This window comes from Corvus moneduloides, chromosome 7 (assembly GCF_009650955.1).
Source record: "Corvus moneduloides isolate bCorMon1 chromosome 7, bCorMon1.pri, whole genome shotgun sequence".
Lineage (NCBI taxonomy): Eukaryota > Metazoa > Chordata > Aves > Passeriformes > Corvidae > Corvus > Corvus moneduloides.
Genome location: NC_045482.1, coordinates 29,677,122 through 29,703,168, shown reverse-complemented (window position 1 = coordinate 29,703,168; position 26,047 = coordinate 29,677,122). Strand labels below are relative to the sequence as shown.

At 40.5% G+C, this 26,047-nt stretch overlaps 1 protein-coding gene across 12 annotated transcripts in view; it reads right to left on the bottom strand.

Moving 5' to 3' along the window:
- The window catches only part of KALRN (kalirin RhoGEF kinase), a 483,321-nt gene that overhangs the window by 203,785 nt on the left and 253,489 nt on the right, over positions 1 to 26,047 (bottom strand). For all 12 annotated transcript variants that reach the window (XM_032115344.1, XM_032115348.1, XM_032115337.1 and 9 more), the window contains one exon: positions 16,967 to 17,089. In XM_032115344.1, coding sequence (XP_031971235.1) covers positions 16,967 to 17,089 — 123 coding nt within the window. The remainder of the gene's footprint in view (positions 1 to 16,966; positions 17,090 to 26,047) is intronic.

The window sequence follows — 26,047 nt, the reverse complement described above, 5'->3', positions numbered from 1 at the left end:
GCTCTCTTGTTAGTAAGCTCTTGGGGGTACACACCCTTATTTTGTTTGAAGCACTTTGTACTTTTTTGGTGTGACACAACCCTGGATCGGTCAGGGTGGGAATCCAAGAGAGAATTAAGTTTTACAATGAAGAAAAGCATGAAATGCCTCCTTGTCCCATCATCCCCAGCCAGAAGAGGTTAGCTCAGATTCCCAGCCCTGCTGAGATCCGGCTGCAGGATGGGATCTGGCGCATCTGCAAACTGGCGTCACAGTTCAAAACTTTGGAAGAAGGTAAGATCTAATGCAACTGCAGAAGCAAATTTTTGCTACTAGAAGGACAATCATGGCTGTCCCCTTTTCTGCAAACTACAGATCCATGGAAGTTTTCTGTAGTATTCTGAAGAAGGTGACACCAAAAATGACTAATCCCTGTAGAAGGGAGATCCCATGAAGAATTTCTCAGGTTCATCTGTGGAGATTAGTTCCTCACAAATAATAATAGCACGAGTTATCCAGAAAAAAAATAATCTATGAGGCATACAATGATATGCTTTCTGAAATTTTAGGGTTGTGTGGCATTTTTTCTTAATATTGTATTAACCCACGACAGAACTGTCAGGTGCAAACCCTTGAAATTCTCAGTGAACTGCTACAAGGCATTCTACACTTCTGCACCATTTCATGCACAAAACCAGCTTCCACCTCCTATCTCTTAAAAATCTTTGTAGATCAATCTTTGCGTAATGACCTATTTCTATCATGAAATCTGCAAACACAAGGGAAATATACCTATATCTTTGTGATCTTCCCCACATTTTTAAGGCATCCCTCAATTTAGTGCAGCATTTTGGTTTTGGCCCAAGTGGTTTTACAGAAAATTATTCCATGTAGTTTTTATCTACTGCTAGGAACTACACGTGCAACTAGTTTATTGCTGCATGTTTCTAGGCTGATTACATTGAAAATAGCTGTGTCTAGTGGTAGTCCAGGGCAGAGTTCATGGCCTTAATCTGGACAATTTTTTTCCAGAAAATCTCTCCCTGCACACTATTTTACAGCAGTTTATTATATTTGAAGGGTTTTTATGGTAACTGTCTCCAAGTTCTCCAATGTGTTCTGAACCATTCCCACCAGCCAGAGAAAGATGTTGGTTGTAAACATGAGGAGAAACATGAGGGAGGGGAACAGGGCAGGTGATCAGATACATGATCACATTAAACACAAACTACATGCCCTAGACTTCACTTCCCAAGTAGATGATGAGATAAGGGGAATGAGGTAGCACTAGCCTGTATCAACCAAGTTCTGGGGCTGTGCAAGGCAGTTCCCGGTTCCTTGTGTTGATTCAGAGAGCTTTGTCACCAGGGTTTTACCACGAAAAAGGCATGGAAGAGATGGCATCTCTGGAAGCCAGTAAGTACCAACTAGAGAGAGAAAGAGGACTAGCTTAGATCTGATATTCTTGACTAAAGACTAGTGATGTGAATCCCTTATTATGCCTGCAGGCTGAAGTTTAGGAGACTTATTAGGCTTTCTCTGAAGTGATATCTCCTTTATGTTCTTTAGAGTTGTGACTCGACTCTTCAACGCCAAAGATGAAATCTCTGTATCAGCACTCCTGCTGGGAAGTTGGGATGTTGAGACAAAGTTCAAAGCCTGATCCATCTCTTACTGAAAGCAGTAAAAAGGATTTACTTTTTTACTCCCCTGACTTCAGGGAGAACTGGGTCAGCCTTCTAACCATCTCCCCACGATCACAGGAGGAGAGAAAAAAATGGCAAAGAGCTAAAAATAGTACTCTGGAGGCCTGGTACCTGTTCTGTGCACAGACAGTGAGTAGAACTCCTGCCCAAAGAAACTACAGCACGATTCACGTTGGCAAAACCATAACTATAGAGCTGATTCTGCAGTTCTTGTCAAACCTTATAAACTACTGTTATCCTTAATTATGAAGCTCAGTTACTGCTATCAGATTCTTTGCTCAAGCTACTTTGTTAAAATTAGCTCCAGTATTTGTTGAGGTTAAGTGATCTCACAGTCAGGCCTTTGTGGAGAATTGTATCTTTAGTAACTTGATATTCTAAAGCTAAAATAAGTGACCACAATGAAACATTTCTTTGATAAAGAAATCTGGGGTTTAAGGAAGCATCCATCTTTGTCAAAATTCCTCCTCCCTTAAGAAGGGCAAAGGCTAAGTGCATATGATGATCTAATATAAGTTGTGATTTTATTCCGTTTGAATTGCACATAATCAAATCAAGATACATATTCTTACTTGTGCTCTGTGGCTCTAATTCAAAACAGACTTACCAGGAATTACAGTTACAGAAGTTACAGGCAGAGCATCTCTCTGAGGTCATGCAGCCACTCACTCTGTCAGTACAAGATTGTTCCCCACTGCACACTAGAATGGAAACTTCTTCAGACCTTTTAAAAAAATATCCAGGCTAATGAAGTTTCCATCAGCACCTTCTTCTTCAGACTGTTCTTCCTTTAAATACGGCAATTCATCTTTAGTTTTTCTTGTCATAATTTTACCCCAGTTCTCCGTGCACTCATATCATGCTGATACTAATGACTACTTTACACCTCCAGTAATTTCATTATTTCAGTGAACTGTATAAAATGCTATATATAATATACTGTATATAATATGTTTTAAATATAAGCATATGGCATTTTTCAGTATTAATTAGATATGAAATATTCCCAGGAATGACAAGGTGGATACAACCCAGAATCCTCACTGACCATTGTGAAGAACCAAGTATCTTTCCATGCATTGTTACTTTTATTTATGATTTTTCCCTCAGGGTTCACATACAAACCAAGATGAATTTATTATTTGAATTTAAAAGAGTGACACTTACACATTACATCAACTGCTGAAATACCAGATAAATTGATTAAAAGCTACCTTCAAACTAATAAATAAGCAAGATTGGAATTAATAGTGGGAATACATTAGCGAAAAGAATTCCTCTTAGTGCTGTTTCATATTGAGTGCTTACTTTAGATTAAAAAAAAAGTTGGCTATGGTGTATTTCATCCCATCAATTGTTCATCTTAATCAGGAGTGCACTCATACATCAAGTAGAAAACACTCCCATTACCACAATCATGCTAATTAACTCCAGTGTGATCACAACCATTATTCAACGAAATGCCAGTGAAATATACAGTGAAATAATGTCTTAAATTGTATCTAAAATCACGCACATCATCCAATATTAGTAAGTATGTAAAGACACATAGATGCACATCTGTGTGTACATACTACAAATACACAAAGAACAAAAGCTGGCTTGGCAAGGATCTACACTTCTCAGCCCCTTCAATGTCATCCTGAGACCAAGAGAGGCGGACAGCTGGGAAAGCAAATTACATGGAGGCTCATTTTGTGCTTATAAGAATATTTCAGTTTTTATTTTCTGCCACCTTACTGCTCTTCTGGTAGAAGCATATCCAAACAGAATATCAAAATGAGATGATGAAATACCCCTGCTGTTTCACTATTTTATGGTCTTTACAAGGACCTATAAGAATTAGGAAACATATTTGAAATTGATGATTATTGGCTAGGTTTTATTCTAGTATTTTATTCTTGGTAATATACATGAAAATAGCTTGGTCCCTTCACTTTGAGACCATCCTTGTACAGGAACAGGAATGTGAAAGTGAGCAGCAGCAGGGAAAGAAGGACAATGAAGACAACAAAACAATTGTTCTGGTACCAAACATGAAACCAAACTGATTCTGCTCACTGTTATGCAGCACAGAGAGTGTACCACTAAAACAGAATTATCACTGCCCAATTTCATAACTGAGTAACTTGCAGAGTGTACAACTGAGAGCTGCTCAAGTGACTGTATGGTAACTGAGCCTTTGAAATTCAGCAAAAATGAGGAAAGCATTTTCTTTTGTGGAAATGACAAGGGAGCACAAGAAAGCAAACTGTCAGGAGTGAAATGCAGCTCCTTTTGAAAGCTTCTTAAATGATTAATATCATCAAAAAACCCAGGTGGTTCACAGCAAAGCTCCACAACTTCTTTATGATAGGGGCAAAAGGGAAAGCGGGTGGTGAAGAAATAAACATGCAGCAGCTCCAAGGTGAGCAGCAATTCAGGAGGGCATGGTATTGTTTTCTGTCCCAGAAGCTCAGTTCACATCTTTTCTGAGCCCTACAGACATGAGTGCAATTATGACAGCTTTATCAAGTCCAGTTGGACTCCTGAATTGAAGTAACTCCAGGCATTCTGGATTTAATACCATGCTCATGGTTTGGAGATTTCAAAGACATGGCAACAACAGTATTCAAAGGCTTTGGGCTGTCTTCAGCACTGTGAAAAGCCAGCACCAAGTACAACTGGCATCATGGTTGCCTTGAAAACAGAAGCAGAAATAAACTTGTGAGAATGTGAATTCTGTGCCTGTATTTTTATAAAAGCTACTTTAAATAAGATAGCAAAGCATTTCCTCTCCATTTCCCTCACAGCCACTACCCTGACTCAGCTATGCTCTTATTGCCATGAATGTGGGGACAGGCTATTACATCTTTCCTGAAGCCCATTTGAAGTGGCATGGGACTGTTCATAGAATGAGATAATGTTTAATGGACGAAAATTCGGCAAAACTTTGACCCACATTCTCCTGAGCTTTCAGCTTAAGAATTCCTAGACAGCTGAATATTGAGACCAGGCAGTCTGGAGCACAAGACAGTGCTGTATGTACATCACATAACAATCATTCTTTCTGTCTGGTAATATATGACAAAAATGCAACACAGCCTGCTGCAAAAAGGTAAGTGTACCACTAATGCATCATAGGACCTCCAGATTTGCAGGGAGCTCTTTTTGCCATAAGTGAAAAGCCACCTCTGACAAGCAAACTGATTGTTGACAGAAAAAAATACAGAGGAAGATACACCACATCCTTTTAGCACAGTTAGTGCACTGCTGCTACCTGAGGAAGGATGCCGAGGTTTAATTACATTTTTGCTGCCGCTCCTTTGAAATACAGATTTCCTCCCCGACACGCTGCATTGCATCAGCTCCTGTGCACCAGCCCAGGTGGGAGTGGTGCAGGAGATGCTCTCAGTGAGGGCATCACATCATGTGGTGCCATGTCCTAGCACTGTCTATATTCCCTGGAGATTCAGAGGGAAGCAGGGAGCCCCTTGGTGTTCTCCTGGATCCCTCCTACTTGCGCTGTTAAATTTAACTAGTAGCAAGGAATCACTTAAAAATTCATCACTTAAAAAAAAAAAAAGCACTTTCCTTCCAGAATAAACCTCACACTTCAGTACATTGCCTACCAGAAACAAACACACAATTAGAATAAAACACCGACACTTCTGTTCACAATTTGGATAATTCCATTTGGCAAGAGGAGGCTTCTCAACATACTCTATGAACAGGAATAGTAACACACCACTTAGATAACATCCATCTCCATCTCCCTGCTCTCTGGACCTCAGATAATTGCATGGAGAATGCCCCTCTGCTATCTACAATAATAAAACAGTCTTCTTCAGCTTCAATTAAAGTTGAAGTAACTTTTTACTTCACTTCCTTGTTCTAGCTGAGCATCTTTAGGAGCAGGTCAGCAAACCGGTCCCTTTGGATTGAGAATCTCTTCACTATCAACATTAATTCGTCTCTCTGTCGTGCTTTACACACTGGAATTTGTTTCAAATGAGTAGAAACCATTCTCTGAATCTTACTCGATTTATAAACCCATTTTTCACCACTGTTATTTCTCTGACATTTGAACTGTCTGTAAGGCTTACCCATCAAATTAGTTCTTCAGAGGTGCCACCAAAGCAGGATGGACTAATGGCTTTGTCTTCCCCAAAACTTCAAAAGATTAAAATCTCCTGTAACACCTAGGGAGATGTATTGCATACTTACACTGAGGAAAAATGGAAGGAGGTTTCACTACCCTGGAAGTAACAGAACATTTTATTTATTTTATACCAGACTTTAGAAAAGTTCCAGACAGGAACTAACATTTTTCATGTTGGCCAGAAATCACTCATATGGGGTCCATTTTAAAAATGTGTTCTACTGTGTGAATGAAATTCAATTCAGCTTATCCATAAGCACAACAAAGATTTAGAAAAATATCACGGTTTTATTTCTGGCTCTTATTAGGGGGCCACACATGATCTGAGATAAATATATCTTAATAATGACTTACAGTGAGAGATCTGGTACAGAGGCATTCCCACCAGAAATTTTCATGCTATAAAACATACTGATTCTTGGCAAGTGGTAGATCTCCATGAATATCAGAGGCATATGAGATACTGCCTCTGTAGTCAAGATCCACCATATCCTGATGGCTTTCTACTGTACTCTTTATTTAGTGTTGCTGAGTCCTTCCTTCTCCGTATCCAATCCCCTTCAAAAATCCCAAATCAACCCCCAAAGGATAAGACTGGCCATGATACGAGACAAAAGCAAAGATCAGAGAAATTCTCTTTGAGTTGTCTTTTGATCTCTCTCTGCCTGCTGTCCCTGTGCCAAACCCCAAACAGTAGGATCTGGGCACCTACCCCCACCCTGGAGACATGTCCAGGACGTCCAAACTGCAAGTCAGTCTCCTCCCAGCATTCTCATCCAAAATCTCCTTTTTGCACATCCCGATGCTAGCACACAAATCAGATTCGCGTCTGTGCTCTGAAAAATCTCTTTTTTTCTGTCCCACATTTACATGCGCCTGCCTATAAAAAATCCTTAAATTTGCAATGGTTAAATGACCCACTGACCCAATTCCCCATCCCAAGGGGGAGCACACTCAGAAGAGATGACTGGCATTTCAGCGTGGCTGCACAGCCCTGGCTGTGCTGCGGGGCTGCTTCTCTCCCGTTTGGTTTTCAGTGCATGACAGAGGAGTGGAGCCTGAGCAGTGCCCATCACTCAGTGTGCACTGAGGAACTGTGCTGTGGCACAGATGAAACTGTCAATCCTTTGGGAAAGGGCCTGGAACTGGGAGGAGCAGCTCTCCACCCCGAGTCAGAAAAGGTTACCTTTTTCCAAAGGAGGAGAGTTATAAATGCATTCCTGGCTGGGTAGCATTTGTCTGAGCCACTTTTGTGGTGGGAGCAAACACGTACCTCTGATTTTCAAGAGGTTTCAATTAGGTCTATTTTGAGCCTAAAACAAACCCAAGAAGACAACAGAAAGTAACACTGAGATTGTACCAGACCCTTCTCCCCCACCGTGGAGCACTGCAGGTTTCCAGTCCTTCCTGTACTTAACTTTGATGTGTGGGCATTGACAAATCCAAGCTCTGGTTTGTCAATATAAATCCTGGCCACTGGCAAAACAACCAGGGGCCAGAGGCCAAAGGCCAGTGGTGTCAGCCATCTCTCCTCTCCAGGCAGAGACACCCTTCATTCCACCCAACAGTGCACTCGCTTCAGCTGACACATTTAATGTGAAGGCTGCACTGCCCATTCCCTGATATTAACGAGTCACAACCACCCTTTTACACTGTGTGCTTCTGAACTGAGCCTTAACTTTACTCCAAAGGAGGCAACAGCAGGCTCGGCTCTCTGCTTGCTGCAAAGCTGTGGATCTCACCAGTGTGACAAAGACTCACCTACACTGTACAGAAAAAATCCAGCACTGACAAAATCTCATGCATTGGACAAAACACCCTAATAAAAATGAGAGTCGTGTTAATAGGAGCTGGTGCCATTGTTCTGGAGCACGCAGTGGTTTCTGTTGTATCAGCTGCATACTAAAACAGGCAGTCATGCTAAACTAACACGTGTGCACACGCTCACTGACAGTTCAGAGACACCTCCTGTCTCAGTTCCTGACTTCTTGCAAATTCTGTAATTTCCTTCTCCCCAAACAAGCTTCATTTTAAATGTAGAGGCATGACAAGGATGATTCTGCCTGCTTTCCTCATGTCAATCTTCGAATTTCTCTCCCTAGCTCAGCAAAGGAGGAGAGGGCTCTGTACGTGGTGGTGCTCTGAACCAGACACTAAACAAAGGTGCCTAAATGCCTTGAACCAGAAGCCATTTCCATAGTGACACAAAACAGTGCTTCCTTGGGACTTGGTTACGCAAAACCAGACCTCACAGACCACATGGAGGGCAATATTAATGGCTGGGCTACAAGCACTGAATCAACAAGTGAATTATTTATACACACATTAAGATTTCTGTCCCTATTCACACATGTGTAATTCCAAAAGAACTGTGTAAATCCATTGAGATTTCCCTATCTTATAGAGGGGAAATTGAGATCTGAACACTCTTCCAGGAAAATAAAATTTAAAAATAGGTTTATATGCAATAAAATGCTGGTTGAATATTTCAATTTATGTATAATCAGTATAAAGCCTCTGCAACAGTCTCGTAAGGCAAGTGTAGTTTTTAGACAATTCAAACACCTGATGTGGGACTAAGAGAACATCCTTCATCTGGACAATCAGGGATCCACGACTGGGAAAGAAGAGAGGGACAGTCACACTGCCAAGCAGCTTCTCTGCATTGCAGAGCCATCGAACTAGATTCTCCACTCTTTAGAACAAGCTAATTATAAGCAAGTTGTCTGAAATTGGAATGTGATTTTGTTCTAAACCTTGTGCAGCAGAATGATCAATGGAACTCGGTCTATTTCCAGAAAATTTGCGCAATGATAACAAATACTTAAAATTTGTCCTTGAAAATTATTTTGCTCTGTTACTGCATACAAATCTCTTATATTGGCTTAATCTACATGAAATTTCCTTTTTACCAGTGCCTGCAAAGCAGCATACTTGTGACTGGCAGCAATGTCATAACCAGTTGCTGTGGCTCATGTTGTGCTGTTCTCCTAAAGCCACCACTGGCTGGCCCAGAGGCAGCAGCACAGCCCAGGGCAGGTCCTTCAACTGCACTAGAACAGAATCACAAACTAAAAATGCTGATACGATTCACAGTGTCACTCTTTTTCCCTGGAGCCTCCCCGTTATCAATAGCTACAAGAAATTGAAGCATACCAGTCCACCATCATTACAAATGAGACTTGGACATTGCTGCAATTAATCTTCTGGAATCGATAAGGTACAGTTTGATAACCCACTGACCTGCCAATAAGAAGAGCACAAAGAAAAATGACCAGAAAGTTTTAAAAGCCTTTAGATGATGATGGTTTTCATCAACACAGACAGGTCAGTCAGAACAGCAGCAGTTCTTTTAAGTGGGTATATTTCACAGAAATTGTCAGACCTTTTGTTTCAGCTCTAGGTTTATTCAGTTGATACATCAGTATCATAATGGATATATTTTTAGTACTCAGTTTATATAACATATCAGTGCTATAATTTTCCAGTGTTCTCTTTAAGAAGTTTTGGGCCTTGAAGAAACAAATTCCAGGATTTATCTTCTTTAGGAAACATTGGCTGTCTTTTCTGATTCAAAAAGAAATCAGTTCAAAATCTCAGAATTCAGCACACAATAGAAATTCTATTTTCCAGAACCTCCAGAATTAAAAATATATATTTCTTAAATAGCTTCATTGTCTCCCTTTCTGCCATGGGAAGAGCATTATGCATTTATAGGAAATTAAAGGAACATATTTTAAAGACACAAAAATAAACCTACCCAAATAAACCAGTGATAGGAAGCTAGCTCCTGGCAATTGTGAAAAAAATGCACTGTGTTGCCAAGACTTGAGATTTTATAGGGAGTATTTAGATTGTGAATCATGCTGCAGGAGGTTTAATGAAAAGATTCAGCTGTCAAGTGCTTTTGGAAGAGAAGAAATAGGAAAGAAAAACACCTTGAGCTGGAGGAGAAATACACTGAAATGCAAACTCAAAGACATGGCATAATAGACACAGCTCTTCATATGACTGCCAGGAAGATCTCTGTGCCATTATAGAGCCTGTCTAAAACAGGTTCCCCACTACCACTAGATCATGGAGTACCACTGGCCACCAATTCAATTCCATGGCTTCCAGAATATTTGCCAGGCTGCTGCTACTGGAGTCTCCATGGGACTGATATCCATAATGTGCTCTGAAGAGTCCTTCCTTCACACTTCCTCAGGGAAAACACATCTCACATGCCCTGCTTCTGACTTAGGTCTGGCAGTCGAGTCCCCACAGCATCACATCCGACCCAGGCAATCTGCCCAGCCCTTCCCAGACTTTCTGGTTCTTGGCCCAGGCTATGCAGAACCATTTTGGTATCTCTGCTCTTGCAATGCAGATACGCTCTGAGGCACCCAGAGGCTTCTAGACTTCATGCACAGAGTTGTAATACAGCTCCCATGATAAACTATCCAGCCCCCAGGTATTCTGTTAGAAGGTTTTGGATCCAGCAGTCCCTAGATAACCTTCACAGACAGCCCATGTATTGGCAATTCCACTGATCTCTGCTGGCTGTGACTGCCAGATGCAGCCTGATGCCAGCCAGGAGGAGAAACCAAGAGTTCGGGAGCTCCTGCACCGTGGTACAAAGGCCTGTGTAATCTTCTGCCAGTGGGCATTTTTCCTCTTTGTGTAGAAGTGAATACATTTACATAAATGAACAGGAAAAAGCAGATTATAGCTTCAGAACTTGCTAATGGCCACGTAAAGGATGATGAAAATAAGAGTAGATCTGATTTTTTGTTGCCTGTCTCATGCTTTTGTTATTTTAAAAAAGATTTGGCATTACTGAAAGTACAGTTATTTTTGCCAACTTTGAGCATATTTCTTACCAGGTTTAATTGTCTGCTTTCTCCCTGTTTTGGGTTAAGATTTCATCCTACATAAGATTTTAGTCACTCAGCCCAAAGGGAAAAACCCAGTATACCCAGCAAGCTATTCCTTTCAACAACCAGACAGGTCACAAAACTGTAAAAAGTAAAACAAAATAATAGTTAAAAAACCCACCCTGGGACAATGCTTCCTAAGTGCTCATTATCAACATGGACTCTTAATTTATTCCTAGCTGTTTTACATCAGTACCGAACTTCATGCCAAACTTTAGAACGACGACATCCAACAGAGCTGGAATTTGTATGGGAAAGCACTAGGTTTTTATCCTGAAGGCCAAACAAGTAGCTGTTTGCAATTCAGCTTTGGCCTGACTATTCCATTACCACACTTAGTTTTAAAGCAGTTCAAGTAAAGCTGCGTAGGACTGAGAGGTCACACAACACCATTTTTACCTGCAAAATTTCTTACTGGATCCTCTTACTGGATCCATCTTACTGGACATTTCACATGACAAACAACATGATCATATTTTTTCAACATATTTGCACCTAAAGTTCTTTTTATCTGCAAGGGCTTTTCAAAAACTTTGAACTGACAGTATTTTAGGAACAGCAGAACGGAGGAAGGGAATACTCTAGAAAGGAATAGTGGAGAACAAATTGCTTCTTAGATGAGGAATATCACCTGAGCCTTGTTTTCTTATAGCTGATACAGGCCCTTGGCTTGCAAGGTCTCTGCTGAAAGCCTTCATTTACAGAAAATATATTTAACTCCCTGAGATGAATAAAAGGAAGAGCTGAATCTTAAAGGAACTGTGCATGTACACATAAGGGTAACTTTGATGATACAAACCTACAAAGCCAGTGTTCAGGTGTTTAATCATCATCTTCCAAAGCTGTCTTGGAGGAAGGCAAGCACAGATATCCAAGAACAGGAAAACTGAATGGCTTCCCAAATGCCAGAGTGCAAAGTCCAGCATTTTTTTCACATTTTGTCTGGCTCTTCTTCTTTGTAATAATTCAAGAACAGTCCACTACATTGCACTTATACCTTGGCAGAATGAATCCCATAAAGCTTTAAAAGTCAGGAATAGAAGATCCAGCCATGTACCTACATCAAAACTGCTTTAGACACAAGGCCTGAACCAAGAGTTGCTGCACTGGACAAACCCCATGAACTCTGATGGCCACACAGCCTCCAGTCACTCTTCTTACTGTGTTTGATAAGAAGGGACAGCCTTCTTATTTTGAGCCAAGGCTGTTAAGAACATGTGCTTTGTTTCGATATTTCACCTTATAAACATCAGTGCCTTTGGATTACCATGAAAAATACACCAACTGTTGCATGAAAACACACACACAGGTACTGAGTGCAAACCCAGTTGTAGCTGTGAGCTGAATGTGGCCCAAGAGCCTTGAGAAAAGCGCCAAAGATCTGAGGGCAGCTTATCCCATAAACACAGATGACAAGCACCACCTTGACTTGAACCATGGACAGCCCAGGTCTGCATTTTAAAAAATGAAATATTAGGGGGGTTGTTTTTCTGGGTGACCTTGAACAACGTGGGTTTTGGCAGGGGTGGGAGAACACCATGGGACAAGGAGCGAGCCAGCTTCCACTTCTGCTTCATTTCACTGCGAGACAATGTTTGGTTAGTTTGGATGAGAAACATCGGCTCTGTTTCCCATTAGGGCTCAAGGCTCTCCAGCGCATTGCGAGTGCCATCTGCAGGTGGAAATCCGCACCGGTTCGCCGGCCAAAGGGCGCATAAACCTGAACGACAGGAAATCTTATCGGCACGTCTGAGGGAAAAACTCGTAAAGGCAGAAAGGCGGCAGAAATGCTCGTTTCAGACCATTCACGAAACCGCTCAGACCTGTGGCAGCAGAATGCAAGGGATTGTCAGAGCAGCTTCTCAGTACCTTTCCTAATTCTGCAGCAGCACAAAGGCAGCAATGCTCTTTGTGAGCAGAGGATGCTGAGAAGGCCACCTTAACCTCTGATTGCTGGGAATGCCACAAGAGAGGAAAATGATCTGTGACCCTCTCTTCATATACAGAGAACAACACATGCAGTTCAGCTAGGTAGTGCTGAAGTGTTGGGAGAATTTTCCAACTGGAAGGCATGCCGTTTTCAGGATAAAAGCCCTGAATAAGGAAAAGTTAAAGAGCCTAAAATAAAATTGTCTTTTCATTTACAACCATAACTGGCCGAACTACAGTTAATCTGATTTGCAAAAAATAACTCCAGCCAAGCAAAGAGGCCATCATTGGAACATTGTAGCTACATCCACAGTGATATTCCTTTGGTGATGTCTTGATAATGCCAGGCTACTAAATTTCAGGGCACAGCAGGCCCTGTGCTGTGCCGAGGTTGGCACTTCCACAGCAGCAGCCTGTGAACAGTATTAGCACCGACCGAGAAACAGTTGCAGGTATATACAAGACAACAACCTCCCTCCCAGGAGCTCAGGCTTTTTAATCCAAATTCAAACATTTGCCATCTGTGTGTTCCGTGTAGTATAAATACAGTCAGAAAAATTGCCAGAGCTTTGTCTAAACAGCAGTTATGAGAGAAAGAGACCCCAAATTACATTTCCTACTGCCCACAACACAGCGCTGTAAAATCACTGACATTTTTCTGAGCACAGCTGCATGCAGGAATGGGACCTATTTGGGCCATGCCTGATTGAATCATTACATCCAGATTTATCAATCTGCAGTTTCTAATCAGACTTAGAGGAAGCACGTTCCACCTCTCAATCTAGTGTCTTGGCAGGTCAGTCAATCAGAGCATTTCTCAGCACAGCAATGCCAGACACAAGACTCTGGTAAACATGCAGTAAGGCAAAACTAGGAATGTTTTGCCCCCTGTTAAAAATGTCAAGAAGACTCCTGAAAATTGCTTCTAGTCTGACCTTTGCAAATGCCCTCCTGAAACAGCAAGAGATAAGAACAAATATATCAGAGCCAAAGAGAGCGTATTTTTGAGAATAAATTTATACTGTATGGCAGGCTAAGCATTCTTATCAGAGAACTGCCAATAGAAAATACTATTGCTTATATTGTCAAGCTCACCAGGTGTGTCAGGTGAAGACTTTTTATATTATTTAAGAAAAATAAACATAATCCTTTTTATTGCCAGGAAAGCTACTAATTAACATCCTGATGAGGGGAATGGGCAAACTCAATAGTTTGTTGAGGATGATGGCATATCTGCTTTATTACATGATTATATTGGGAAAAAGTCCTGCCAGTTATCCACCCTAGTCATGGCAAAGATGTTTGCTAGCTTGAGAAAAATAAAAAATATTTAAACTTAGAATTAATTTCCAACCAACTCTAAAGTGTTAAGCATCAAGAAGGGAATTAGGAAGAATAAAAATTGGTCATAATCAGAGTAGAAAGGAGATTTATTCCCCAACGGCAAAATCAACCCCACTAGAAGCTTCTGCAAGAGAATTCCAGGCGTGATAGATTTATGGCCTCTCCTCTTACCCTCATTTTTACTCTGTCCAAAGCAAAGAGTATTGTATTCCCAAGTCCTTGACCTCAGATAAAGCCTGAGATTCCTTTCACTTCCCCTCACTGCGTGTCCCCATGTCCATTTGCCAGCACCACATTCCACTGTCACACTGCAGACAGGCCTCATAAATTAGCAATGATATTCTCATGTGAATGCACCAGAGGAAGCTATTCCTGTCAAAGCTGTTGGGGAGGAACCAGGTTCAATTTGTGTCAATTATTTGGAATTAGGAGGCATCATAAACTTCATATTCACAGCAGTCCAGGCAGAGCAATGAGATGCTCATTGATTCTACTCATCAGCTGTAAAGGAATCAGATTCAGAGGAACCCAAGAGGTTCTATAACCATGTAAATGACACTTCTTTCTTTCCTCTGCATCCCCCTTTGAAACACCCACCTTCATCTGAACACATGTGGTCACCCAGTGAACAGAATTCATTTGCTCTGAATTTGGCCTAGTGAAGTGAAAGGAAATGTGTCTCAAGTTATTCACAGAGAGATGTGCTGAAACGGTATAGAAGGAGGCCTAACAGGGAGGTTAGAAAAGTCTTCAGCAAAGTAATTATATTTTGACTTACCCTAGTACCTACACATGCAAACTGCACACTGGAAGGTTCCTCAGCCCTGATGAGGGGATGTGTCTCCAAATTACATCAGCCAGGGGAGCAGTGGCCAAATGAGCTGTTGTTTCCATGTGCAGACAGTTACATGGCTGGCTCTCATCTCTACTGTCAGGACCGTGTTATTTTTCTGTCTCTTCTCACCTGCTCATAATTTGTTTCCTACATCTCTAGTTAAGTCATACTCAAAGAGGAGGTAGAAAAAAATGCTAACTGTGACCCAGAAAACGTGAGATGGAATGGGAATTATGAAGATAATGTATCAGAAGTGAGTGATTTAGAAAATATTAATGACACAAAGGACATGAAATCACCTTGTTTCAGCTCCTGTATATTACATGATCCTAATCTTCATTTGCTAGCCCAGTATAGCATCCCATCACAGCTGACTCAAGCACTCATTCTGGAGAGGCCCCTAATATTGATTTTAGGATGAAAACTAACCCTATCTTGTGCTTTTGGATGAGGCCTTGTAGAACCACGGTTTTCAACCTCCAGCCTAAAATCCATTCTAAGAAATTCGCAGAAATTTAAACTTTTAGAAATTCAAGCCTATTACCAGAAAGCTTAAATCCACAGGTGATCCCATGAAATTTTAGAAACCCACCAATACAGAACTGCTGCTTTCACACTGTGTGATCTGTCAATGGTATGTAAGGATTTCCCATCACAGCTGAAAGGTAACACTGAAATTCATTAGCAAGCCAAGCAATGGGATACTCCATCAAGAACTGAACATCTAATGAAAAGAAGAATGTTGGTAATCTAAATCTCCAACAACATAGATAGGAAAATATTTTCAAGGGATTGGTGAATAAAAACATATTAGCAGAATTCAATATGTTGAATATGGTTAAGAGGCACATAGGATAAGATGTGCCAACATTCTACAGGTATTTCAGGGTTGTTAATTCATCCCATTTCCTGGGATTTATCTCCTTAAGAGAGATAAATAAGACTACGGGGATATAAACAAGGGAATAATAATAAAAAAAGAGATTGAGAGAAATATAAATTCAATATGAGGGAGAGGAGAAAAAAAATGTTGTCGGTAGCTGCCATCAGGCAGTGAAATATTTTCCCTGAGGAAACAGTAAAAGAGGTACGTCCCTGTTACTGGAAATATCTTAAACTAAACTAGGCCAGCACATGGGAAAGGTTTTGCAGAAAACCAAAACTAAAATATAATAAATTTTCATCTTATGCCACAGTGAGACATTTGAGCAATAACCTGCCCTGTGTGCATCAGGAAGACAAAGCATTTGATACATTTTGCTTTACGTAGATCAATCAGGAATTTATCCAAAATACCCAAAGGAGAAGTACTGTTACAGATTATCAGTTACAGATAGAAGATGTTTCAAATCTACCCCAAAAGAGTGTAACACAGTCTGGCAGCCAGAGCTGAGACTGGAAAATTTCTGACCATGGATACTTAGGGGGAAAAAAAAAACCACTACTCAATCCATGGAAGAACTTACCAAAGGTCCTCTTTCTTTTAATTTCTATAAATAAGGACAGGATGTATATTTAAACATCTACTATGACTCCACTTTGAGGAAAATTTGTAAGATTTTGGCTTCGTACTAAATTCCTGGAAAAATCTTGCTTACAGTGTTCTATGAGGAAAATTAATAACAATAACAATGTCTACCTGTAATGATTGCCTCTCATTCCAAAACAAAAAATCCCTTCTGCATAATGCACTGAAGGATGGGAAGGGTACTAGTCCTTACTGCAAACACTCTCTGATGTTTCCCCTGCTTCCCACCTTATGCTCAAGGCCCTCAGTTTCCACCGTAGGAGTTACGATTGATTTTTTCATTGCTCTCACTCATAACCATTCTCCTCTATGTCTCAACAGTCTGTGCTACTTTCCTGTAAACTGCTTGTAATTCCTCATGGGCTTTGAGACCTTTCATCGACCCAGTGTGGTGATTTTCTGATTGTAAGTCCTGCCACTATCCTGCTCTGCAGTGTTCATGCTGACTTCCAGACCTCGGTGACTGAATCCTGGGCAGCATCAAATGATTGAAGAGAGCAGTGTGACCCAAAACAGCGATACCTTTTTCTAAATATGCAAAAGGAGTAACAAAAATCAAGCCAGACAACAGAAGTCTCTGACTCTTACCTGTGCTACCTCTTCAAAATCATCATGTCTTTTCTGCAGCGCGCGTGCTCTGTGTAGAGACTTCCCCACTCCTGTGTGTTTGCTCAGAAAGGCTTCCCCATGGTTTTCAATCCAGTCCAGTACCTGCCAGAAAAGAAGAACATCCAGTTACCTCTCCTGTCTCAGCAGCACAGAGAAATCCTGTGAAGGTGAGGATGGAACAGCTCCAGAGGAATGCTTTGTGCTTGCTGTGGCTGAACACAAGCAGCTCTGTCAAAGTCCATTCTAACTGGAGAGAAGATAAATGCTCATGGACGCTATTGCTAAATTAGGTTTATTGAATTTTTGCTATTCAATTTATTTTGAAGTGTAGCTTAGTTATTTGAGCCTGGCAGATATTAAATATTTACTTTCACACAGATGACTTTTGGGGGAAGGCAATCAGAAATCTGGAATCTTTTACAGGAAGTACCCTCTGATGAGCTTGTGTAAACTGCAAAACAGCAACAGCTGATTTCACACCTCAGTGTGAGAGGGAGTCCAAAAGCATGGTGGAAGGATCAGTTAAAATCTATTTTATGTGGACAGAAAGCATTATCAGAGTTACTGGAATGAAAAGGCTGAGAAACCTACACTGCAGGCCATTAAATATTGACAATGTGAACCCTCCAAGCATTTCAGGTTCTTGAGTTCCAAGTGTTAACTGATCCTTATGGAAAAGTAGGATGACTAATCTGATATTCTGAGAGTTACAGAGGATTCTCTTTTAAAAGTATGTTATCTCTATGAGCACCATCCATGTGGAGTTTCTCCTCACAGTAACACAGGCACTAAAATATAGATCAAATCTGTCTGGAGTCTACTACAAGCTGGAAAAAAACCCCAAACTTGACAATATTAGGTTGGGAAATTTCAAGATGAGATTGATACTCTGTTCTTCTCTTTCCCAACACACAAAAGCTAAGGGAATACAGAGTACTTGAGCAGCACTGGAATTTCTGTAACTGGTGGGACTTCCTTCAGCAAGGAGCCCTGCACTCGCAGCGAGTTCTGGATCCCCACTGCAGCCAATGCTGGTGGACAGGGAAACAACAGCTGGAACTTCTGTCACTCTGAAGGGACAAGACACTGCAAGCAGACCCAGGATAGTGATAGTATCAGAGATATTATTGATTAAGCCTAGAAACCTACCACTGGAGACATGGAAGATGTGATTATTTGTTTATTTATTTATTATTTCAGGCAAGTAAAACTATTTCATGGTTTGAATCTAAGCCGCCTGGGCTCTGAGCTTTTTTTGTAATGTAGATCCCAGGCATATTTTATAGGAAGTCCTAGGTACAAACAAACCTTTATACACATATATTTATGTTCCAACCCTATTTCTTTACAAAGAAAAGCATTTTTTTAATTAATATTTTGTGCTTACAACTTATTTTCCATCCACAGCATACAAGTAATTTCACAGAACGGAGTATCAAAGCACTTCATGTCCTGAAGGGAGAACACATATTTGGCACAAGTGACACTATGGGGATGAGGAAGCAGGACCAGAAGTGTTGGCAGTTCAGTCATCACTTCCTGCTTCCATTTCTCTGACCAGCTTGTCTCCCATTTGCTCTGCACAGAGAATCCCAAATATATTTCTTCAAATTGTTTGAAATCCATGTCCCAACTGGTCTGCTAAGAGTTTTTCTGCAATATATTTTTGACCAGGAATGACTATATGACTTATAAGAACAGTTATTGGGGGCCAATCTCCAAGCATTTGTGTCATTAACAGTCTGCAAATAATCCCATTAACAACCTCTTTCCTCTTGTCAGTTTTCAACGTATCTATTAAAAATGGAAGCAGAGCCAAATTCAAGTTTGGAAAAAATCTCATCTAATATTCTTTTTCAAATAGAAAATGGCTTTACTTTAAACAATGTTTCATATTAAATTAGTATGCAGTATGTGCTTTTTATTTATTAATAATTGATAGCCACTTACTGTAACTCTAAAGAAAACTATTCCAATAACTTTTTCATGCTTAAAGCATTGAAGTAGTAATTAGAGAATAACTTGCTGAATAGCACTTTCTGCTCTTGGAAACCCATGTTAACATGTCTGATCACTCCAGTCATCAATGAATTTGTTTTCACAATCATTCTGTGAACTACATAAATGCTATAATTTCATTTTGCATAGAAGACAAGAAAATAAAAACATTACATATATACATTACAGATATTATATAAAAAGACTAAGTGAATTCCTGAGGTGTCTCACGAAGCTGGGAAAAGACAGGATATTAGGATGAGGCTCTGATAACCCAATAGCCATAATTAACTAAAGAATCCTCAGCATTTACTAAGGTGCTAATAAAGATAGTATGTTTTTTCCTTATATAAAGCACTTGGATCACAATAATCTGCAAACACGGACAAATATCACATTTTTGTTTCCATCATAAAAGACACAGAAAGTTGGCACTTAAAAAAGCTGAGATATGGAACAACTGATGTATGGAATAACTGAGTGAATAAAACTACAGCAAGAACATAAATCTGTGTGGAGACATAGCTCTTATTCCCCAGTGCAAACAATGAGAAGTGTTAAGCAGTCAGTCTGTGGCAAATGCAGGAACAACTCTGAAAGGTCCCATCAAACCTGAAATCACCAGCACTTGTAAACATCTACATGTCAGTGTATTTGGAGAAATTCTTCCTTACCCCGAAGAAAGAAAATGTCTTTAGAACTAGAGTAAGTATGTAATAATTCAAGATAAACATTTAACATTGTAATTGAGAGCACAGACTGTATAATTTGCTCCACTGCCAAAAATTAACATCCTGAGATACAGGTAGACATTGAAGTTACAGTGACTTAGTTCAAATAATTTTATTATCCCTTAAAAACTTAAGCAGCTTGAAGATGCCATTAAAAACGCAGTTAAGAGTGTTTTCCAAATTAAATCTTCAGGTTTCCTAATTGTGCTTTATTGCCAAGCTGCATTTTATTCTAGCTAGGAAATGGCTGTAATTCATGAGTTCTTTGGAATTAAAATACTGTGCTACAGACAGATCCATCATCTGAGGTGTTTCTTGAAGCATAAAATGTATTTTATAACTCCAGTATATGCCAGCTCTCTAGGGTGCATTTACTCCTGTGCTTGCACTGGTTTGAAAGGTGCTTGAGAAAGGCCCTCGTGCTCTGCAGCTCCTGCACAGTGAAGCCTGACCCTGCCTGACCCTGCAGCTGAGTTCCAGGCCAACCACTGCCGTGTGGACATACTCCCCATGCAGGCAGCCTTGTCCAGTCCAGGCTGCTGTCCATTACATAGTCCTGCATTAATGAAAACATGGCTGAGTTCAGACTTCAAGACATCTCCAAGAATGGGCGCAGCCATCCCTGGAATCACCTAGGAAGCATCATAACTCACAGACAGCTGCTGAAAGGATTGTAGGGTAAGTCTTGGTGTTTTACCTTCACCAGTGGCAAATTCCCATCCCACACCTTACTGACCCAGTCACTATTGTCAAGCTCATTGGGGTAGCTGTTTCTCCTGTTCCTCTGCTAAAAATGTGTTAATATCTCTTTTTTAAAAAAATGTATTTCACTAGTTTAAGATCAAAAATGATAGAAGGATTATTTTCTATTACGATGTGCATCTCCTGTCTCCTTATCTCCTCAGGGCCACAATTACACACCCAAAAAAACATGCAGCAAACTCAGGTCACCGAGAAAATGAAATAAAACTCAGTACAGCTACAGCAGGCTGACTGTGCCAGCTATTACAGTCATTATATGGCTGGATAAACACAAGATTCAAAATGCTGCCTGGAGGAAGAATAGCCCTAACTGTCCCCGTAGAATGATCTGTGTAACTGCTGAAATAATACTAGTGGCAATTCAGACAGGTTTCATCTGAGCACAGCACTGGGAAGCAGGTGCTTTGAAGAGAGCCACTTCCAGAGCCCTCTCCACACTCCTTTTTGCAGAGGATTGAAGTCCTGCCTACAGGAAATCTACGACCTACAGCACAACTAAACTGGCAAAACAAATCCTGCCCAGGTGAGGTCAGGGAAAAATGTACTTGAGAGTCCACTTGCAGGGAACGCTGATAGTTTGTATGGGATATCGTAGGAAAACATGGGAAGAAAGAGATGGAAGAATGGTTTTAGAGGAAAAAGGTTGAAGAAGCAATCAGGCAATAATTTAGCAAAGCTCTGGGATGATAATTGCTCTTCCTCTAAGCTAATTTGTATGACGGGAATATGGCAAGATGATTGCATGAGTGCAGTTAAGGTCAAGTTATTTAAAAACTTTAAAAAAAGTTAATTTGATTTTTAAATAATAAGAAAAAGCAATGGGGCTCTATTTCAAAAGGGCAGACAGACATTTCAATGTAGCACTTTGAAGTCTCTTTCTGTAGGTATCTTTCCTAATCAGGAAATGTGAAAACTAAAAAACATCTCTTAACTTTATCCAATTTAAATCAAAATCTCCTTGGGAACCAGTTCCTTCCTTGCAAGTTCTCATGATCTGCACCCATTTTACATGAATACAAAATGTCAAAGGAAGTAGTAAATCCATTACTTTAAGGAACTATATCTGCTGTTGAAGTTAGTTGAAAGACTTCTGTATTTTCACATCTTTTAAACTACATTTCTTTTAGCAGAAATAAATGAAGATGAAACGAAGATGACTTGGGTAAGAATCACAGAATCATTTAAGTCAGAAAAGAACTTTAATATCAGACTCTAACCAATAACCCAGCACTGCCAAGCCCACCACTAAACCAGGTCCCTAAGATTGTGCGTGTCTTTTAAATGCCTCCAGGGGCGGTGTGTCCACACTTTCCCAGGCAGCCTGAACACTGAGGGTTGCTCAAACACAGCCGTCCCTGACCCCTGCCCTCATGCAACAGGAAGAGATGAGAAGTGTGAGCTGGTGATTAAGATGCAGCGTGTTGTACCAGCAGTGACAGAGCACCCTGACTTCTGCATTTGACCCAGGCCATGTCGAACAGTTCCACTGCTCCTGAGTGAGGTGGCCCACTGAAGTGTCTTGGCCAAGGGAAGCATTAATCTTTGTTACCCTAGGACTCACTGTTGTTGCCATAGTGACTCTAAAAACTAGCTTACTCTGAAAACTGAAAATAAATGATACCATTTTACACTTCAGCAGTTAAGAGTCAGATCTTGATCTCAAAACAGTACCAACCTGGTATAACCCAAAGGAGTTAGTTTAACTCTTTGGTAACAGAGCTGTAATAAATTCCAGAGCTATCCCACCTAATTTATTCAGCTTTAAATGAGGCCCCATTTCAAATAGGTGCATTAAGCATTGCCTAACTTTAAACATGTGGATAATGCCTCTAAAATCTTGTAGTGAGAGGAAGCCAAGCAGTGTCAGGCTGCCCCTATGAGCACTTTCTTTCTTGCTCTTGAGACACTATGGGCTAACTAAACTCTGGTGTGATACCAGGAATTCATATGGCACTTCAAAACTCACAAGAATCAAACCTTATCTTTACTTCTTCTGTAGCTGCTATTAGGAATGCTCTCTAACTCCAAGGCCCTGCATGTCTGAAACTCCTATTCCAGAATCTCTGCCTTTGCCAAGCCTGCTTTTTGTAACCAAGAAATGCAGTTAAAAGGTTCATATTTCAGATCATACTTTACATCCAAAGCTTATTGTAAACGTTTTGTTCCACTGCACAGCAACAAAATCCAATCTTTTCTGTCAAAGCCCTTCAAAATTCTACAAGCCTAGTTAGTAATACTTACTGGATGTACTAGATTTTGCAAATACAAGACAGAATCTCTTGGCAGAAGATGCTTCATTTTCTTCTAGCAGAACTAGAAGCTATACATCATATATGCATTTATGAACAACACAGTTCAAACAAGATGTGCTCTCAGGTTACCCACAAACCCCTCCTTTATTGGGAGGCAAAAGGGCCTTTAAGAGATACTTTGCCCATTTGCCAGGGAGACCACTATGAGCAAAGGCAGCAGCCAGTGTGGGATTGTCAATTTCTATCCATTGGCGTTGCACCTAGTGGGTAATGCTGTTCTGTGCAGCATGGCAACCCCTGGCCTGCTACCAGGCCCTCCAGGAGAACTTGGTGTCAGCAACAGCACCAGGGAAGACAGAACAAACACTGAGAAACAGAAGAAAAACAAAATAAAAAATCCCCCCAAACCCACAACAACTCAAGGAGACTTAAGAAATACTAATCCTCTGTAATGAATAAAATGCACACAAAGTCTGATTTAAATCAGTTTCTTTTTGTATTCCAAATCATTGCTGAAAATAGATTTCTTTTCCTTATTATCCCTGGCCTTGTCACAGCAGGGTAATGTCAAGTAAAGGTCTAGCTGAGAAAATACACTGAAATACAAAGGAACTTATCCTCTGGTTTTCCTGCTATTATTAATGGTGTATAATAGAACCCAAAACAAAAGTCAGTCATTCTCATCTGTGGATTTTACCTCCTAATAAAAACTGATCTCCCTTTTTCACTTCTTTCTTCATTATAAATTTATGTTGGTGGCACAATAAAATATTGTTACAAAATATTTTAAAGATGGGGATCACACCTCATGTTTTAACAAGAAACATCAACTTTGGCTCCCATGAAATCATTTTTATTTCCAAAGGCATCTATATCTGACTTTGAAACTCAGATCTTGTTCCTAGAAAAACCACAGCGAAGTTTCAACTGCCTTCAGCAAATGTGGATCAAAGACCTCATGTTTGTCAAGTTAAGAGGCAGTACCTAGTTGTGCATCCAGCAGGATCTGAGTCTCTGGACACACATCTCAACACCATGTTCTATTTCCCATGTAGCAACCTGTGAACATGTGTAGTTCATAGGACAGCATGTCCCAAGCTGCACATGTTGATGCAGGTAAGTGCAGTCCCCATGGACAGGTAGAGCCCTGCTGGTGCAGCTCAGCAGCAGCAGGAGGGAGCAGGGCCTTACTCTGTTCCCTGCCTTTGGTCAAATATGTCATATCATGAAAAGTTTTCAGAAATAAGCAAAAAGCAACAAGGATTTCATATAAAAAGTAGACTGGAATTGGAATGATTTGGTTCAGCACCCAGTACTACAGTTCAGCAAATGACTCAACGTCCCTGCCTCCATTCACTTTCCTAAAATGACATTAATCATATTTACAGTTGAAAAAAGCAAGGCTGACAGAGAAAGTGGAAAGAAAGCTGCCTTCCACTTTAAGTTTTTGCAGCCTCTAGCAATATGTGGCTCCAAATCTGGTTGGGGATTCTAGGAACCTTTTCCACTGAAGGAACATAGTGAAATATAAATAATAAGCAACGTGATGGCAGCTGTACAAAACGGAATAGGCAATCCATTGAAAGGCAAGGCTTTAAAACCAGGTGTAAGCTGCTCCAAAACCACTCTGGTACAAATGCCTCATTGCAGAGCGGGTACCTATAAATCCTGAAATACCATAGCTTGATCTGACCATGCAGGAATGACTAATTCATCTTCAGAAACTAATACAGCCAGCCTACCAAGTTCTCCTGTATTTAATTCAGCTCAGACATACTTCTTTCAAACTGTCTTGAGACATGGTGTATCCCACTATTACCAGACAAGCAATCTGAGGTTTCAGAGGGGTTTTTTGGGTATGTTTGAATGTTTGTTTAAGGTGGAATTGAGTGAACAGAGCTACACTCATTAACATAGTCTGAAGACTGGACAAGAACGATGAATTTTGACACTTCAATAGTTTCTCAAGGAAGAGCTCTCTTGAAACACTGGAACAGACAGTTTTCCCTGAAGTCAGTCAAAAATTTTTGACCACCATTTTGCCTTTCCTTTTCACCACAACTCCTCTGTGTGGTATGTGTGGACTCAGCTGTGCCTGGGTCTCTTTCAAAAGCCAGAGAACTAATGCAGCTGCTATTAAGTAGGAGTTTTTAATCACTCCCTGCTTTTGCTCTCTAATTGTAACTATTCCAAATACCACCACATAATTAAAGAGGTCTTTTCAAAAGAAAAAGCATACAGTCCCATTTAGCCTTGGAGGGAAAAACAACCTTACAGACCTATCAGTATTTTGCTTCATACTGCAACTAAATTAACGAGGGGAATTAAATGCACAGCCAATTAAAACATTTTTTTTTTAAATTTCCTTTATTCCCTTGTCTACATTCAACCAAGAAAAGAAGTCCCTGTGAAGTCAGATTGTAGGTGTTTTTATGAGCTTCCTGGACATTACGTGAAAGTTTCACCTCTGCACAGTTTCTCATTTCAACATCAAAAATCTAACCTCTGTAGTTTAAAGCCCCACTAGTTTGTCAAAACAGAACATCCATGTTCTGTTCTTTGCAGTGGGGGCAGTCTTGCAAAGCACAGCCGACACTGCTGAACACATCTGAGTAAATTATACAACTACTGAGACATGTGGGTCCAGAGGAGTGTCAGGAAAGTCCTAAATGCAAAAATACATGTATATAGTCTTATTCACACTTCTCACTGCTTCTAGCACCCACAGATATCCTACAAGCCCATCTGGAAACAGGTCTGTGGGAGTTTATCCAGAGAAGACAGTCCTTGCAGCAGGATCTTTGTTCATCGACAGCTTCTGCAGTTGAAAACACTACAGAATAACAACTCCCCCAGCAACCCCCTTCTTAGAAGTTTCTATTGCAAAAATATGCAAACTGGTTATGAAAAGGCTGCAAAGTCAACAGGATGACTAAGTGAAGACAGCCTAAATATCTCCCATAGCAATGGACTGCACACCAACAAGACTGTTCACAACTTTTCTAGCAGAGGCTCAGGAGTTCATGGTGACTTGCTGCAGCACTGCTCTGCCATCTCCCACCCACCTGCAAGAACTTTCCCATTATTGTAGACCTACAGACCTGAGCAATAGTCACAATTACTCATCTGCTCCCAGACATGCCACCCTCCATGGGCAACATGGCTGCTCCCCTTATGTGATGATGAGGGACACACCCCCCACAGAGCTGCTCCACCTAAACTCCTTACCTTTTCACAGGCTTATATGGCAAAAATAACCTTGTGTCTGCTTTCTGCAGATGGCTTTTATGTACTTGCACGTTCTTCACATCTATAAA